Genomic DNA, 18,304 nt, shown 5'->3' with positions numbered 1-18,304 from the left:
CTCGGAACGTCGCTACAAATGACCACTAACTGATGGATCGACATCAAGCATCGAGCTACGAATCACAGTATTGGTAAAATGGATAATCATCATTCGTTGCGCCGCAAGTTACACACTTGTCATTCTAGTCTACAAAATCCCCCCGAAATGGCTTAAATGCCTTCCAATACCCTTAGACCCTGTCCTCACTCTTTCGTACTTCCCCAAGTTCTGACTCCAAATCGGAGACATGATCCTTGGATTCTGATTCATCTTCCCTGACCAACGTTTCCTCCGAATCCACCGGAGCATATGCTTTTGGCGTCTTGTCTCCCCATCGTGAAACCCATTCGCGAAATGATTCGAATCGAGGGTGATAATTAGACCACTGGACACCGCTTGGCCAATACCCCAAAAGAGTAGCCCTAGATGGCACATACGAACTCCAGTCGATTGGTACTTCGCCTAGCCCAAGTCGAATATTGAGGAAGGCCGTGATAAAAAGCATTCCGCTGCTAACTTTTAGCATCCGTCCATCATTCCCAGGATAGGACCATAAAGACTTACACCACGGCCACGAGCATGGCCCAGGTCTCAACCATGCCTCGGCAAATAGCCTCAGGTTCGCGATATTCCAAAAATTCGCTCAGCGACTGCGCCGCTTGAAAGAAAGACCTTCCATTTGCATTCGGTCTCCAGCTCGTCGCGTGTTGGCAACTTCCGAGGTTGACGGGCAAGTACTGCGACTCCATTATAACCCCGGTCATCAGTACTAATGCAAAGATGAGATCGACGAGACCAACGGCGGCCAAAATCGAGAAGCTGTTGCCGACGGATGCGAATCCCGTAACTGCAAACATGAAGAAGTTCCAAAAGGATACAATGTACGACTACGCAGCGTTAACTAATGTATGGTTGTCCGCTTGCCTTTGGATTGGGTGCTACTCACCATGTACCCGGTGATGGCTAATCCGTTCAGAAATGCATGCCCATGAGGAAGAGTATCGTAAAAGTTTCCGAGGCTCACAGCGCCGTTGTAATAACCTTTGGATGCCGTCGTCATGAAGAAGGGTATATGACAGGCCCATCGGATGATGATGATGGGGACGGCCCCAAACATGGTGGTGTTGGCGATGTGCCCAGAGCAGACGATGTGTTTGGCAAGTCCTTTTTTAACGTATCATGTAGCTATTTCGATGATTTTCTGCGTGTTTTCGACACAGGTGATGGAATTGAAGCGTTGACATCAAGCTATATGTGTAACCTAGGCATCCGTCATATCCAGGTTGGGCTGACTGGCTCAGCTACCAAAGCAAGGCGGACAAGCCGTTATGCCACTGCCACACCAGCAGCCTCATTGGCGGATCTGCTGTTAGGGCTGTGTCTGACAGCGTCTCAAGTACTGTTTGTGTGATTGAGTGACGGATGGTCAAGTCGGATGTCGCTATTGGCGCAGATTGTGGTATATTTAGAGAAAGTTGCGCCATTGCTTGCCGCATCAGTGCACGACGGGCTGATCATGTGTAAGTTCTTGTGACCAGTTGTTCATCATTTATCTTACGAATTGCATTTGAGGCTAGAGAAAGCGTCAGGTATTGCTGAGTTGCACAAATGGCTTCTGTGACCACTTCCGCCGCCTCGTATGTGTCGGAGCCTAGTTCTGTATAGCTGCCCGTTGTTTTACAGAACATTTTCAACAATGCATCAAATTGTTGACTTCAAACCAATCTAAACTCTACATCCCATCTTCACACTATCTTGGTGCTATTCTGGTGCTATCTCCCGACTTCCGCGTCTTTGTCTCTGCCGTGATCATCCCCGCCCGGGTGCCTGTTCATGCGGGAAGATCGGCGCGATGTGACTTGATGCAGAAGGGCGAACAGCATTCAGACCCTTTAAGCGGGCAAATAACGGTCATGGCCAGTAAAATAGTAGCCGGTACACTGTCAGATTGAACCTGGTCATATACGTCGCGACTTCCGATGCATCTTGGTATAAGTTGACAACACCCGACGATGGTAACGCAACTTGGAGTAATGATAACCCATTCCAAGAGCGATTTAAATGTCTTAACCGCAATATAATTCTAGAAATGGCGCCTAACAGTCTTCTAACCGCCTTGCTATTCTCAGCAGCTTGTCACGCCACAACCACCTACTCTGTCCCGGAGCAAACGAAAGCGGCCAAATACATTGATCCTGATTTTCCCGGTCTAGCTTTCGAGCAAGCCTCTCTCGTTGAATACGCTTTATACAACAATGGAAGCGTCAACCAATTCTCCCTCAACCTCATTGACTCCATCTACAAACGCACAGGAGGCAAACCGCTGATTCGGCTGGGTGGTACCAGTGCCGACTATGCGCACTATATACCGAACCAAAAAGACGCTGCACTTCCTCGAGCAGAGGTAGATAACTTCCAGGATGTCGGAAACACGACCATCGGACCGTCGTATTGGACGCTGACCAAGAATTTCCCCCGTGCCAAGTTTATTGTTCAATTACCCATGGCGATTGCCAATGTTGATGAAGCAGTAACATGGGCTCGGACCTCGGCCGCAGGCATTGGCATGGACAGAATCCATTCCTTTGAAGTAGGCAATGAGGCAGATTTGTATCCAGATCCAAAACTCTTGCCTCCTACATACCAGGCACATTTAAACAACAAGACATATGTAGGCAACTTTACCAAATATGCCGCCGCCATTGCCAAAGCAGTCAAGCTTCCATGTGGCCCATTCTTCCAAGCATTCGACACTTCCTCACACTTGGGTCTCGTCAACAACGGCGACGCAACGGCTTTTCATGTCCCAACCTGCTTTGATCTAGGCATCAATAAAGACAATATTGTCAAAACCGTCGCCCAGCACTTTTACCAGACAAACGTTGGACACGCAGAAAACCTTGCCAGCGGACTCATGAACCACACTTCCATCAAACACCGTCTAGATAATTTCCGCCCCGCGATAGATTATCTTGCGAAAAACCATCCCAAGATTCCATTCATTCTTTCCGAGGTTGGGAACTCGCTCAACCCGAAACACGACTACCTCTACCAAGCTACTCTCGGCTCTGCGCTATGGCAAGTCGACTTTCAACTATACGGCCTATCCGTGGGTATCGAACGATTCAACTTTCAGCAAATCATGCATTCTGGATTCGACCTCTGGCTGCCCGTCGAATCAGCCGGCATGAAACCACAGGTGTTTTCCAACTTTTACGCCCAGCCATTTGCGACTGATTTCGTCGGTTCCTCTGGCAAAGCTACCGTTCGGTTTATCAACATGCCTGGGTTTGATGCCCAGGTCCCAGCGTATGCGGCATACGAAAACGGCAAGATTAAAAGAGTGTCAATTGTCAATATGAACTATTGGGTTCCGGGACAGGGTGATCGCAAAACTACAGTGGTTCCCCTCCAGTTTGGTGCGGATGTCAAGTCCGTGACGGTTCAGCACCTCAACAGTCCGGGTGGTGCGAGCGCGCAGGCGGATTCTATTAGTTATGCTGGGAGTAGATGGACGTATGAGAGTGTTGGAAAGGAGCAAAAGGATTGGCGACATGATACACAGACATTGAAGGTGGATAGAGGAGCGGTAAACGTTGGGGTTCAATACAGCGAGGCTGTGATTATACACCTTGATCAGTAAAGAACTTGACAAAGATATGTTAATTCTTTTATCCAATGACTATTTGATGCTTCAATTACGCTCAATAGTCTGTTGCTGGTTAATCTCTTACAAATATTCACTTACAACAGAACTCGGTCATCGGTTTACCGCGACGGTGATCGAGCATAATGCCCAGGATTTACAACTGAATCTGATCGCGGCACAGACATCCGACTCAACTTCTAGAAATGGAAGCGCTAGGGCTGAAGCTGACCCGAGGCAGTGCAGTTAGTCGGTTTTAGATGGGGACTGAGGAAATACGTTCGGATGCCGAGTGACTCACTACACGGGCAAACAAGGCAGAAGAGCAATAGATGTATAAAAAGAGAGGGCGAGGAATAAAATTAAAGTAACCACTTATATGAGCCAGAGTAGTCTGTATTTAGACGTCAAATATTGGTTGTGTTTATACTCCGTATTTGACACCAAGTCAGCCATCTCCACTGCATCTTGGCAGCCAAACCACCACATCACAAGACAACTACCCAAGTAACTGTACTTATACAGGTGAGCAGGTTCATGGAATTCGCTTAATTTCATATTCAATTTATTCAGTTTTATTTCCATCTTTCTCTTCAAAACGAATTGTACTTTCTTTGACCACAATTGGCTGGTGCACACGCAACTAATGGCAGCCTAGCACTGACTCACAAGTCCAAACAACCCATCAACACCACACAAAACCGCCATCATTTTCCGCACACCAGCCTTACATACCCTCAAACGGGCCCTGCCCAGCATGAAGCCCATCATTCTTGACGGCCGCACCGGCGAAGGAGGCGGCCAACTCGTCCGCCTAGCCTGTGGTCTCGCGGCACTCACCTCCCAAGCCGTAACCATCAAGAACGTCCGTGGCAATCGAGAAGGAGGACGAGGTGGCGGTCCGTAACCTAATTTCCTAGCTACACCATTTTATGCTGATATCCCTCCAGGCCTTAAAGTACAGCACGTCACATCGTTATCCTGGCTCGCCAAGGTAACAGACGCCCAAACCAATGGCCTCGCCGTTGGTTCCAAAACCCTCACATTCAGCCCTCGCCGTCTCCCGACGGAACTCATCCAGCGGAACTTCAAAATTGAAGCCGATACTGACGCAGCTAGTGCGTTGCTCATCCTCCAAGCCATCTTCCCGTATGTATTGTTTGCGGGCAACGACACAAATGAGCCGGTTGTGCTGGACATTTGGGGCGGCACCAATGTTAGTTGGTCGCTTAGTTATGAGTACTTTGACCAGGTGCTCATGCCGACTTTGGAAGAGAGATTCGGGATCAAAATCGAGAGGGAACTCAAGACGCGTGGGTGGAATCTAGGACCTAGATCAAGAGGCCATATTTCAGTCAAGATTCACCCCGTTGCCAAGGGTCAAACGCTCAAATACTCGCCTCCACAACCGTACACATTCCCTGAATCATATGAGGTTCGAAAAATAGACGCCAACATTATCGTGCCGAGGGCATCGCACGAGCGCGTACAAGAGGAACTTGTTCGCTCATTAGGGGATTTATACCCCGACGCAGATGTCGAGTTCAAAACTGTTGAAGACTCTGGGAACGACGCAAGGTGGTACATCATGCTGGTAGCACATTCAGCGGGTGGAATTCGCTGGGCCCGAGACTCACTCTTCTCCATGCCCAAGAATATTAAATCGTCACGGGACAAGTTCATCCAGCACGCTTGCACCAGTCTCTGCAAGCAACTCTACGAGGAGACCAGTTTAGGGGGCACAGTCGACGAGTTTCTTCAAGACCAGCTTATTTTCGTGCAGGCACTCGCGGAAGGATATTCGTCATTTTTGAGAAGCGAAGACCCTGCTGAGTCGACTGTAAATGGAGTAATCGACGCTATGGGGAAGTTGAACATAGAAGAAGACACAAAGATGAGAAGAGAAAGGACGCATGAGCCATTTGGACATGGCTCGACGCATACCACCACCGCGAGATGGGTGGTGAGTGAACTTTTGCCCAAAGCTGAATTCTACAACAAGGGAGATATTGTCAAGGGAGTAGGATTCTTGTTGTGAGTGTTGGATGTAATAGACATTGCATAGCGTGTAGCATGAATACCCAGCGGAAGAGGTGATACAGTCTGTGGTCAAAGGTGTTTGCCTATATCCGAGCATACACGAATACACTCAATATATCCAAGTATACTCCAACACAGCCCAATATGCCTCAGCACACAACGCGATATGCATCGCCTCTCCTTGTTTAAATACTTTTAGCCCTCCCACTGTACACTATAAATTTACCCGTCACTCTATTTTGTAGCCCATCTCACTGAGAAACGCCCCCAAATTGATACTACGCCCATCCCATTCCTTCCCTTTCCATCAACGCCGCTCATCCCAATTCAGCCGTATCAAACCATAGAAACAGCGGTATCTTTGGGCCCAAACCGTGGCCAAGAATCACAGCCGAGTCGCATATTGCCAAATAATTTGTCTCTTCATCATTCTCTCGGAGACTTGGAGGGATCCAAATGAGCCGTTTGCCGTCTTTCAAGATCCACTTGTAGTCTATACTGACATTATACCCTTTATCATCATGGTCCAATGACCTATTCCAAATGCGCCTTGCCGGTCGAAATTCCTCACTTCTTCCAGTATCTAGATCGTGAATCTGAAAGTTCATGAGACCTGATAATGACAGCATTCTCTTGCAGTCTTTATCAAAGGCAACTGGTTTCAAACCCCAGTGTTCGGTTGTCGAAAACTCGCGTATGCAACATCCAGTCGAAATATCAAAAATCTGGACACTCGATGTGTTCGTAGCGTAGGCTAGTCGTTGGCTACATGGTAAAAAGGTAATCCTGCCGAACGGTAGACACTTCAGCGTCAGCAAATGGCACCCAGTCTGCACATCCCAGATTTTGATATCGTGGGCAGAGCTGGAAGCGATAAAGCGACCGCTTGGAGAAAATGCAAGCTCCTCAATTTCTTCCATCATCTCAGACCACTTGGTGGGCTTGCATGTCTGGACGCACGTGCCAAACGCGTTCCAGATGTTAATTTTACCAAACTGAGACCCAGATGCCAACACGTAGCCGTCCGGTGCAAATTCCACCAAATGATAAAGGGCACCTCCGATATCCCCGAATTTCAGCACACGTCGACGAGTAGGAATATCCCAAATAGTAATGCCTGTCCCGCCTAATGCGACTCGTTGTCCATCGGCAGAGATCGACATGTTGTTCACAATCTCATCATCGTCCTTCGGTTCGGTACAGTCTCGCAGCAGAGCCACCTCCCACAGCCACACAACGTTGCCTAACGTAGAAACAATCTTTGTGCCATCAGGTGAGTACGATACAGACCCGTGATCCCCCCAATCCGTTGTATTTGCCTCCCTAGAATTCCCAGACTCCAGATGCAATACCGTCGGCCCCTTTGGTGACGGCGTGGAATCAGTACGATAGACGACGTACTGCCCACAAGGGGAGAAAGTAATGGAAGTAACGACCCCGATAACATGGAACCACTTCAGACGAATCCTTAAGGTTAAATCCCAAAGTTCGATGCCGTTGATGCCTCCGGAAACGAGCATCGTGCCGTGTGGAGAGATAGACACGTCGTGAATCTTGATTACAGTCCTAATCGTATATAAGCAAGTACCCTTCTCTAACTCCCAGAATCGTATGCTTCTTTCGTGCGACGAGCTTGCAAACACATTACCATGTGAAGCGAAACCCACAGCGGTAATATGGCGGGCATGAAAGGATCGCAAGCATGAGCCCGTCGCAACGTCCCAGATCCTAATCGTTTCGTCAAACGAGCCCGACACAATCTCGGTGCCATTTGGTGCAAAGGCGAGTGCGCTTACGGTCTTTTCGTGGCCAATGAGCGTCTCTATGCAACACTCTGTAGCAAGATCCCAGATCTTTATGTTGCCATCACTGGAACCAGATGCCAGCCAATTACCTTTAATGGGAAAGCAGACACAGCAAACTGCATCGGCATGGCCATTCAGCGTCGCTAAACAGCTTCCTGTAGCCACAGACCACAATTTAATTGTTGCATCATCGGAACAAGACGCCACCTTGTGGCCATCTGGAGAGAAAACCGCAGAGCAGACATAGCCACTGTGTCCCTCTAGTGTTTGCATGCAAGCGTCCCATTTTTGTGGCCGATCACTTACTGTAACCCATTTCGGCTCCTCAAAAGCAAATAGCTGTCGTACCAAGCTATTGCGCGGACTAAAAAGCAAACATGACGTGTAGACTTGTAGTGGTGCTGTTTCGATGGCCATCTTGAATTGTAATATAAATCGACAAGCATCTTTTAAAACATCGGACCAACGCGAGTGTTGTTGTTCCTGAAATTTTGTTAGAATTTGTTGTTTGCTGAACTCACGGCTCTTTCACTCACCATAAGTGAACTTAAAAACTGTAAGTCCAAAGTACTACCCTGCAAAGCATGGAGTAGACTACGCGCTTCTATCCAGTGCAAAAGGTGCTGTCCAATAAATCTTGCAACAGCGCTTTGCCAGTCTCCCAGCAATTCTCGACTGGGACGGCGGAGAAGTGACGTCGAAAGATGCGACACCCAAAATAAGCAGGAATATCTTGCAGGGGCCAAAGGATCTGGCTCCGGCTGAGCTATTTCACTTATTAGAGTCCCTGGCTCCTTGAGGCTGTACATGTCTCGTTTCAATGTTTCAGCAAGAATGTCCAGCGACCTGATGCATATTCTGTAATTATTGTGGCTCATGTCGAATGGCATAACTGTATTTTTGGCTCGGTCCAGTAGAAAGTCCTTCGCGGATTGATGGACAAAATATACCATGTCGTGCCGAATCGTCACAAACGAGCCACAGGAGTGAATGACCTCCACGGCGTCATCAAGCTCAAATTGTGAAATGAGTGATGTGATTTCCAACAGACTAAGTGGCCGCAGAACGGTAAGAGCAGTAGCTAGGACTTCCTTGCATAACTTTGCATCCTCAGATTCGCAAACATTCTGGAGCATTCGCTGGTAAAGAGCATCAAGACCAGGAGGGAATGACTTGAGCCTTTGAAGTGTGTGACGTCTTCGAACCTGGTGATCTCCAAGCTCCTGGCAGACCAAGGCTACCCATAGAAAGGTGGCATCGGCGTTTCTGCTTAGATGGTTTTTCACTGCTTCCTTGGTAGCATCATCGTACCTTTTTACTTGTGCCAAGAACTGTACTTTATGGCAGATGAAAGTTTCGACAGCGGTAGCAATCAGGTTCTCATTAAGCTGGAGATTTAATCTTGAACCTTGTGAGGAGTTGCCTAGCTTCTCCTCGATGGGTGGCGAGTTTCTGCTCGACACAATCCACTTGGCTTGATAGGATCGGGAGAATCTGGTGATCAAGTCGAGAAGACGTGACAGGTCCTTTGTGCACTCATCAAGTGCGTCGATGACTATCACCGCGTTGCTGGACCGAGGGTCGCTGAGTATTGCTCCAAGAAGCCTGCTTAGTATTTGCCAGGCGTTTCGATCCTCAAACAAGTTTTTACCCGCCATGTCGAATTCTTTCTGGACATGTGAAAGCAAATGGCGCCTTTTTTTGGCGAATAAGTAAATAAGCCCTCGAATCAATGTCGTCGCATTGTTCAGCTTTGTTTCCGTCGCCTGGCAAAGGAAGTATGAGACTAGGTGATTGCCACCAGCTTCCAACTCGTCAATAATGCCACAGAGAAGCATAGTCTTGCCCTTTCCTGCGTCACCATGAATCCAAAGCAGTCGACTCTCCGGGTCGTCACGCCATTGACAAAACCCATCATGGCTGAGAACCCACTTGTAAGAGTCGCGAAGTAAGCCTCCTTTTGTCTCCTCGATGCGTGCCTTGTCGTCCGACGGATCTGTGTCACGTAGGGTTCTCAAACAGTCCGCTTCGTGAGTGTCTTGATGTACTTTCTCTGGGGGAACAAGTGAGCGGGCTCTTTGAAGTCTGCAAAGAAGATCTTTGGCAAACGCAGCTGCAGCCATTGCCGCGTAGCCTTGCCACTCCTTGTTTTTGTGTGAGTCTGCATAATCGCAGATACCCCGAACGACAACACACGAGAAATGGTTCATAACGCCAGCAGCTTCCATTTCAAAGCATAGAATGTTCCTTTCTGACGAGAGTTTATCTCGTAATATTGCGTCCTTCATCACGCGGTTTGCAGAAGCAATCAACCCATAATGCACCACCAAATTTGCGCCGTCTGCCCGCGCCGGCCGCAGTATCAAGTTGGCAGTATCTGTTCCACAGCATTCATGACATGCTGACTCACTCTGTGTTGAAGAATGAACCAAGGTGGATTTGTACAGTAAATCGGTACTCTGATCTGGTTTCGAGTAGTCCTTTCTTAACCTGGGGTATCTTTGAAGGGCAGTACCAATCGATTCCTCCAGTTGGTGCCCATCCTTGTCATGCTGAGCCCCAAGACCAGACAGAGCCGTACGTAGTATTGTTGGTGGCTGATCTAAAAACCCAGTGGGTTGAAAGCTCTGATCCTGGACCTCTTTCCCGAGGTCGTATTGAAACACTCCTCCGTGGCCCTGCTGAGGAGTGCTGACCACGACATCGCCAAGACGGATGTCATTCTTCGAGTTGGGCGCACCGCCTCCGACGCCTACCAAGAGTCTCACTTGTATATTCGGGAAACTTCTCACCAAGTCACGCGCTATGATTGCGGCAGCACCAATGCCGTATTCCCCCAAGGGGAGTGTGGCGATGACCACGTTCAACTGTCCGATTTTTCCAAAGGTGTAGTCATTGTTGTCTTGCGGAGACACCTGGGGCGCAGTGTCGAACGACTCGTCAAGGAATGCTTGGGCTGCAACGTATTCTGTTCGTATGGCTGCGATCCAACCAACAGTAAAGTCGCCCGGATGTGACATGCTTTGCCAGACACTGGCGGGCTCCCGTCCGTCGACACGAGCTTTGGGGACATTGAAGATTCAATGTTCCGCTCTGGGGAGAGCTTTCAGGTTTTCTGGCAAGAACCGTGACATCCAGCTTCAGCACGCCACGCAGCCTCGTTCCTTCCGACATTTGAAAACACTTCCAATGTACATCCAATGGACATCCAATGGACACCCAATGTGCATCGAACATGCACGACAGGCAGCCAACCCCACATCTGCTACCAACCACATGCTCCGATGCCGAAAATGAGACGTTGATCTAGACATGTATGGTGTGATTCCAGTGTTTCTTTTGATCGAAAGTTGAAAATCTTTTTTTGGAATCCTGTTTAGCCACCTGGATGCCGAACGGATGTCGCCTTGAGCCCACATAACGAATACCGTTGGAGCTCTGAGTCCAAGATTCACTGATACGAAGCAGGCCCAGGGTCAAAAAGAATCCGTACGATTCATCATACTTCAGAAATTATCATGGTGCGGTCTGCCTTGCCGCCTTGCAGCTCAGCTGCCTTGATGTAAAATTCTGGCAGTGTTGGACCCCAATCGTTGGCTGACCGTCGGGGCACAAAACTCGACGGCGAATGCATCTCATTCTCGACACGGTCAGCTGCATGCAGATATTGTGTTACATGACATGTAGCTCTGGAAAACACTCCGGAGCCCGTACAGCGGTATTTATAAATTTTTCTTGCTTACATGGCCCGTGTCAGTACTGGTCTAGAATCTTGGCCCCTATCCATGATACGAAGTATAAGACTGACAGCCAGCAGCCTGGAAATTTGCAAATTCGCCAAACAATACACAATTCTATCCAACTTTTATCTTTCGGGACCTGTGATCAAATACTCTTCTCAAAACAATGGCACGCTTTCAGTTCGTGGCAATTGCCTGCCTCAGCCTCTGGCATTACGGTGTACAGGGCACCGAAAGCCACCACAATCCCGTCGTCTGCGCTGTAAGTAGCAATATTCTCCAACTTCAGACATCAGAGATGTTCGCCCTGCTCGAGTTCTGGATCTGCATTCAATGTTATACGTTCATTTTGCTAATGACTCTCCTCTGAGCAGGTAGGGTGTCTTAACACCTACAAGAACGATTTCCTGAAAGACCATAAAGATCCGTACTACGAAGGATGCAACGGATATTTCCCCAACAGAATTGCCTGCTGCATCATGACTACATGCGCCGAAGATCAGTGGGTGCAGTTTTGTGGCAAAGACAGTCCTCGGCCGAACAAGGAACAGTGCGCCTAACGTATCAACATCCTTCTATCGTCAACAAACATGGCACAGCAAGGCCACCACCTCAAAAACAGCATAGCAAATTAACAGTATTGAATCCACTATGAAGAATTAAAAGCAAACATCAGTAATATTGGGATGGTCTGGATGATGGAGGTGCTAAGACTACTTGCAATCCAGTTCGTAATTGTTGAGCCCACGTCTAAGAGATACATAGCCTTGATAGCATAATTTAACAAAATGTATAGCAACAAGAGCTCATCATTCTCACAGCTACATACAGTGCTCGTAAAGTTACATCAATTATGCTACGTGCTCGTTAATGCCATCAATGTCTCCAGTATGAATATCCAATTGCAGCACCACCAACCAAGACTCCGGTTATGAGAAGCATGTTTCGAAACGCCCTGCCAACCCACAACTTCGCCGCCTGTTCTTCACGCTCTTTCCATCCCTTCCCCATTGTATTCACATGCGGAAATTCGGTTTCCGGTACAGGTTTGTCGAGAAACTTGCATATAGGCTCCCAACCATCACCAACATTCCACTCTAGAAGCTGTTCTTTAGGGACCAGCCCTCGAATCATGTTGCAGTGTTCTAATCATCGATCAGCTACCGCGTCAAAGTAGTATCTGTAAAAGCTGAAGCATCAACTTACCTCTGTATACCCACTTTCCATTTCTTCTAATACCCTTTGCCATGTTACCATCAGGCGCCCGAAACAGCAACGGCCACATCAGCCGCTCTGCGACATGCCATGCCCAAAAACCCTCTCTATCAAACAGCCCAGCTATCCAGAACATCCAATTGTCATTTACCCCTACAATTGTCTTGTCTACAGACTTGTACCAGGCGTCCAGATCACTCCGCATATTAAGAATGACTTTTGCTTCAGGGTAAGCAGCAATAATGTCAGCCGCAAACACACTGGCGGGAGCATCAGTAACCGCAACAGCATGACCGATGAGTTCGTCAAAGTCCTTTGTTGTGATGTTTGATTCACCGTCCATGCTGCCGAACCACTTCTTGCGACATAGTCTTGCCCACGCCGGCATGCGATGGTTCTCTTCGAACATGATGTCCCAACCATGGTAAGTGTAGTCGTAGCCGAGGGTGAGCAGGGCCTGCTGAAGAGATTCGGTTCCTGAACGAGGGGGACCAACGCAAATTACTTGCATAGGTTTCGTTCGGGTTCGTGGTGGAGGTTCAGGGAGGCGATAGACGTACTTCTCTAGGAAGCGCCACCACCAGCTGTCGATGCCAGGTGAGGGGACCATTGTGAATATCGGGAGTGTCCGATATTGGTATATGTACGAGTAAAGATTGGGCTAAAGAATTGGGATTTCGAGTTGAATATATATTGCAGCTTCATCCTCTGTGCAACATTTGGTGTTCCTGTTGGTGGTTAACTACGTCATTCCAAGAAGTGATGGACAAGCCACGAGCTAAAGTCTTACAGGCAGCCTCTGTATGTGCATTTACCATTGTCAGAGTGGACAAAGGTCCAATGGTACGGCAGCAACTTGCTGAGCGCTGAGAATTTCCTTTTTGGTCAGTTGTGCTGCTCGTCATCGAAAAATCAAAGTCGAGATAGGGCGGCGAGCAGCAACAATTTGATGGTGGATATTGTTGGTTGACGCAGGGTGCCGGAGTTGTGGCAGCACTTCAATGTTGAGCAGAGCAATCAAAGACTGGCCAGGTACATGTGCACTCACCAGACCATGCGTAGGGGACATCGATGTCAAAGTCAAGTCTGTGCTGGAAATGCGCCGGACTTACAGTGGATGATGCGCTATAATATGCTGTAATTACAGAAGAGGGTTCAATGGAAGTCAACCATTGACATATGAAATTTGAACTTTGAAGTCCACATGCAGTCAATTGACCACTCATCATCCAGTCATTCACACGGGCATGCACACGCACATCAGCCATTACATGGCAATTTAATGTTGAATTCGAACAGCTAGCCGCAGGCGGCTCCCGGACTGGGGGGGCTGGGATCATGAAATTGGAAGCTGAGGTGCTGATGACAGAGGAGAGGAAAGAGCACTGGAGGAAACATAATGAACATTGAAGCACGGCGCAGATGAAGGAGAAAGAATTCGTTGGCACCGACAAGACTTGCTACAAAAGTCTCAATTCAGAAGCTTCAAAAGGGCCAGGAATTCAAAATCATCATCATCAATACCGTCATTCGTATCATCATTGGTATCATGGCAGCTGCAGAGCCACTCCTATGTCTGCATGTGCATAGCTTCTTGGTAGAGGCCTACACAACTCAGGCACGCGATTAGCTGCAACCCGCCCGTGTTGAAATAGCACCACAAGAGAAAATTGTCCGAACTCATTCTTATTTAATGAAATTCCAATGCGAACTCTTACCTAGAATATTTCCACTTTTGCTCTTGCCAAGTAACCACCTGGTTTCTCACAGTCCAGTCCCAGCAAATGCCCCTGTTGCCGTGCCAGAGCAACCGAGACCCGCGCCAAAGTCTCGTCCAACCAAATTTAGCTCCATGGCCATCAGCTCCAGAGAAATTTGGTCTGGTCCCTTGCTCATGCTCGAGCTCAAACTTCAATTTTCCATTTCATCGCATGGGAGCTTGAACCACCTCTCACACCCATCCATCCCGCGCCATCCACTCCGACCTCACATTTGCGCGCCTGTATCAATCCATCGTCCATCAGCCATTGGTGTCCGTCATCAGACGCCAACTCACGACCATGGCTCCTCTCATCCTGCACAATGTCCCCGACGATGAGTGCTATGTAGGCGACGATGGCATCAAGCGACCATATGCCATGTACTTTGGCCAGTTCGTCCCTCTTGCCCTAACCTCCTTCTCCTACTCTGATCAAAAGTGGGAAGGAATCCTGCAGACCTTGTGTACTGACTGAATTGATACAGAAACGACGCGCACACTGGTACATCTCGATCAAGGCGTAACGTCGCTGAGACGGGATCATTTGGCAAATCCACCCGACGATCTCGGTCGCGAACAGGCACGCCGGCTCGAAGTCGCGAGAATCCCACCCTCGCAGCCGCCGATAAGCTCTTTGGGGATTGGGTGTCGAACCAGGCCGCCGCCCCTGTTTCCAATAACCAGCGCAAGAGCAGTGGTTTGATGCAGGACGATGTTCCTCCTCAACGAGTCGTCAAGTCACACCCCGTCGAGCTTATCCTTCGCGGCTACCGTTCGTCGACGCAGCAATACGCCGCCATTTCCCATTACGAGGACCTCGCCGGTGCCATTCTCGAAGACTACCCTCGCGACCCCCCAGCTTCGCAAAGACGATACAAGTCTGAGCTACGAGACCCAGCCTTTACGCGCCGACGGAACCTAACCGCCGACGAACGGGCTCTTGTCAACCGCGCTGATGGCGGCGAACACTGGGTCAAGGTGACGTTTGAAAGCACCGAGGCGGCCAACGCAGCCTTCTATGCGAGCCCTCAGAGCATTCTGGGCTACTTTGTCTACGCCGAACCATACAGAGGTATGCCTCCTGCCAAGGATGAAGCGTGTCCCGATGTCGACAGCATCATGGACAACGAGTTTGAGCGTGCTCAAAGCATGCCAGCGGCCGTCGGCACGCCTCGCCGAAAGAGCACCAGCAACAACCTGCCTCCCATGCTCCACAGCCGATTGATGGACATGTCGCCATCAGAATCAAAAACGTCCAGCCAGACCCTCGACACGGCTACACTAACACCCTCACACACCTCCTCCGCCACCATGCAAGACGCACCAGGTGTAAGCTCCGGCATTGAACCCATGGAGATTCAGGGAGAAGATAGCATCTTCTGCCGCCGAATCCCCACCGCTCGTCGCGCTCGACTTCTTCCCGCCGAGCAAGCACTCCTGCCCCAGCAATCCGTCATGCAACGCTTCGTCAACGCTGTCCCGTTTATTAAGTGGTTTAGCGGCAGCATGATTGGCAACGAGGTACCGCGGACGGAAACAGGAGAATTCGACTGGGGACGCGCCAGTTTGTACTGGAAGATTATTTGGTGGCTAGATTCTACGTTTGGCCTGTTCAAGGGCGATGTCTACAGCATTGATAAGGACGACTAGAGGACCGTGTCTTGTCAGCCATGGCGGTAGCTACTTGCATTTACATTTAGTCGGGTGGTGGTTTTATGAGGTTTACGAGTGCAGGAGTTGTGGGTACATAATTTGCATCTTGATGGCGTTGAGGGCGTCTGGGAGTATTATCGACATGGCCGAGCATAGAATGCAGAGCGCATTGTAATTTAGGACAAAGAAATAGAGTCCAGTGCCAAATTGTCTCCCAAACCAAGTCCACAATACAGTGACGAATCCTCCCACACCAACCTCAGTCCGAGTCTGTCCGTTCAAATCCTCTATTTCAAGGAATCAACAATGCCGCCTGGAATGAACATCAATACCGCTCAGTGATAAACATACAGGTAAACTAGTCGTACAACGCACTTGACCCCATCATGAATTCCCCCACGCATCCGCCGAACTCTCACCCTCCCTCTCCCTATCTCTCAAATCCGAAGTCGACCTCCTCCGTCCTCTCTCCTCTTCGCCATCCTCATCCTCCCCCTCCTCCTCTTGCTGGTCCTCCTCACCACCCTTGGACGACTCGCCCATCGCACCAAGAGACTCAAACGTCACGTCTGCGGGGATCCTGCGTATAGGTTGTGGTGAAAACGGCCTCGCACCGCGCGGCTTGTTAAAATCAGCTGAAAACACACTATCTGTGTCTGCGGCCCCTGCCCCCGCGCCATTCTGCTTCGGTTCCGTTGCCAACGCCGCGAGGGACTGGTACCGATCAGAGTCCATGAGCAGACTGTCGCCTCTAGCGTGTCCCGGTCTGGCTACCTCCGATGCCGAGTCGGCAAGGATACTCTTCGGTGGTAATATTGAAAACAGCTTTGCTGCGTCTGCGCCGCCTCCAGAAGATGTAGCATGTCCGCCTGCGTCTTCCGTAGCAAATAAATCGGTTCCCTTCTCCAGTAGGTCGTCTAGTCCCCCGCCTGTCCAGCCCTTGCGCGCCAGACTCTCAAATATGTCGACCTCTGCGCGAACGAGGCTGCAGCTTGCGTCGACGATGCGCCCGCTCGTTTCTTGACTTTCACGAAGTAGTGTTCTTGAGTGGTCGGCGTGGAGGGTCGTTAAGCCGTCTAGCTTTCTTGTTAATTCGACGAGGTGGGCTCTGAAACGAGCCACGTCCCTGCGTCGTTGTTTATGTAGTTTGAGGCCTTCTTTTTCCAGGCGTTTGACTTCTTTGCTCTGCGCCTTGATTTTCTGTAGGTATGTTTCCTCCTCGTCGTCTATTACTGTCTGCCATTTATCCAGGTCATGCAGCAGGGGCACTTCGAACGAGCGGTACACCGTCTCGGACAGGATCTGGTGATGGTTCGCAACGAGGTGGTGTACGCCAGAGGCAGACATGAGGGTGTCGGCGGTACAAGCGCCCTTGGTGGTGAAGCTGGCGGTCATGCTTGCGCCGCCGGCTTGCGGACCGATGGGTTCGGCACGGGCTTCTTTCAGGCGGGCGCATGATTCGAGGGCGGATCCGAACGAGGATGCTGCGGTGGAGAGGGTCGCGAGGGCGAGGCGGTAGGATTTAGCTGAGGCCAGGAGGTCGGAGTATGCTTGTTGGGAGGATTCGAGGTCGGGCTTTGTGAGGACGGCGTGGACGGGCCGCGGTGCTGGCGGGAGGGGGAGGTTGAAGTTGGAGAGAGGGTTGGCCGTGGATGCGATGGAGTAGACGGGCGAACTGGGGACGGGCGGAAGTTGTGATGGCGTTGGGGACGAGGGACGCGAGGTGGTGGGTGACGGCATCGCGGAGGGGATTTGTTTTGCCTTGCGGCGGCGAAGGTGGTGATGGAGGTTCGGATATCTCAGGATTGCGCGGAGTAGTGTTGTAGACTGGACGAGTCTGGTGGTTTGTGTCTGGTTGTTTATTTAGAGCGAGCGGGTCGGCATGGACATGGTCGTGGGTATGGGTATGGACATGGGGACTCTGGGCAACGGCCCGGAATGCAACAAGGTGCCAGGATGATGGATTTGCTTTTGAAAATGAGCCAAATATTACATGGGCGTCGATTTACTGATGACATTCGCATAAGGGATGCTAGGGATGAAATAATACACGCGCCACCTCGGGACGGAATCCGAGCGCAAAGTGCTTGCATGCGTGTCCGGCACAGCCAGGTCACGCTGTGCAGGGTCCAAGTCTTCAAGTCAACAGACCAACATTGAAGTGCCGCGTGGTGGCTCCCTGCATAGAGGGTCTGGTGTCTGGTGGGAAGGACATGAACCGCCATATTCCACGTGCCGAGTCGGGCACTTTCGACTTTGTTTAGGTCTCAGGTGAAATGCGTAGCATACGGGTATAAGCAGTCCGTTGCATGTATGACTGAGCTTTAATTCAAGTACATGGATTACTTGGTAGAGGTTAGAGATGGACCAGACTCCATATTGGCCAAACCGGTCTGGGAGATAGACTACTCAGCTACAAACTCAGTCGAACTTGACATAATGATATGCAAATCATGTACAAAGA

General features: G+C 49.8%; 7 protein-coding genes across 7 annotated transcripts; 3 read left to right on the top strand and 4 right to left on the bottom strand.

Moving 5' to 3' along the window:
* Positions 1-172: 172 nt before the first annotated feature.
* On the bottom strand, positions 173-1,099 carry VFPPC_14700 (hypothetical protein; the record flags this gene model as incomplete). The annotated part of the gene is made up of 3 exons (XM_018292468.1): positions 173-491; positions 547-869; positions 929-1,099. The coding sequence occupies 3 exons, from the start codon at positions 1,097-1,099 to the stop codon at positions 173-175; spliced, it is 813 nt and encodes a 270-aa protein (XP_018137848.1).
* Positions 1,100-2,071: 972 nt separating this feature from the next.
* VFPPC_09987 (beta-glucuronidase) lies at positions 2,072-3,625 on the top strand (the record flags this gene model as incomplete). Its single annotated transcript, XM_018288435.1, has 1 exon — positions 2,072-3,625. The coding sequence occupies one exon, from the start codon at positions 2,072-2,074 to the stop codon at positions 3,623-3,625; it is 1,554 nt and encodes a 517-aa protein (XP_018137849.1).
* Positions 3,626-4,385: 760 nt separating this feature from the next.
* Positions 4,386-5,666, top strand: VFPPC_09988 (RNA 3'-terminal phosphate cyclase; the record flags this gene model as incomplete). The annotated part of the gene is made up of 2 exons (XM_018288436.1): positions 4,386-4,527; positions 4,579-5,666. 2 exons carry the CDS (start codon positions 4,386-4,388, stop codon positions 5,664-5,666), a joined length of 1,230 nt encoding a protein of 409 aa, XP_018137850.1.
* Positions 5,667-5,985: 319 nt separating this feature from the next.
* Positions 5,986-9,701, bottom strand: VFPPC_09989 (WD domain, g-beta repeat domain-containing protein; the record flags this gene model as incomplete). The annotated part of the gene is made up of 2 exons (XM_022428685.1): positions 5,986-7,956; positions 8,058-9,701. 2 exons carry the CDS (start codon positions 9,699-9,701, stop codon positions 5,986-5,988), a joined length of 3,615 nt encoding a protein of 1,204 aa, XP_022284051.1.
* A 2,388-nt stretch (positions 9,702-12,089) lies between these two features.
* Positions 12,090-13,038, bottom strand: VFPPC_16813 (NAD dependent epimerase/dehydratase; the record flags this gene model as incomplete). The annotated part of the gene is made up of 2 exons (XM_018294566.1): positions 12,090-12,358; positions 12,420-13,038. 2 exons carry the CDS (start codon positions 13,036-13,038, stop codon positions 12,090-12,092), a joined length of 888 nt encoding a protein of 295 aa, XP_018137852.1.
* Positions 13,039-14,488: 1,450 nt separating this feature from the next.
* Positions 14,489-15,837, top strand: VFPPC_09990 (hypothetical protein; the record flags this gene model as incomplete). Its single annotated transcript, XM_018288438.1, has 2 exons — positions 14,489-14,580; positions 14,673-15,837. 2 exons carry the CDS (start codon positions 14,489-14,491, stop codon positions 15,835-15,837), a joined length of 1,257 nt encoding a protein of 418 aa, XP_018137853.1.
* Positions 15,838-16,224: 387 nt separating this feature from the next.
* On the bottom strand, positions 16,225-17,580 carry VFPPC_14701 (phospholipid-binding protein; the record flags this gene model as incomplete). Its single annotated transcript, XM_018292469.1, has 1 exon — positions 16,225-17,580. The coding sequence occupies one exon, from the start codon at positions 17,578-17,580 to the stop codon at positions 16,225-16,227; it is 1,356 nt and encodes a 451-aa protein (XP_018137854.1).
* Positions 17,581-18,304: the final 724 nt, after the last annotated feature.

Source organism: Pochonia chlamydosporia, chromosome 4 (assembly GCF_001653235.2).
Source record: "Pochonia chlamydosporia 170 chromosome 4, whole genome shotgun sequence".
In the NCBI taxonomy this organism is placed as follows: domain Eukaryota; kingdom Fungi; phylum Ascomycota; class Sordariomycetes; order Hypocreales; family Clavicipitaceae; genus Pochonia; species Pochonia chlamydosporia.
This window is presented reverse-complemented; position numbering and strand designations above follow the sequence as displayed.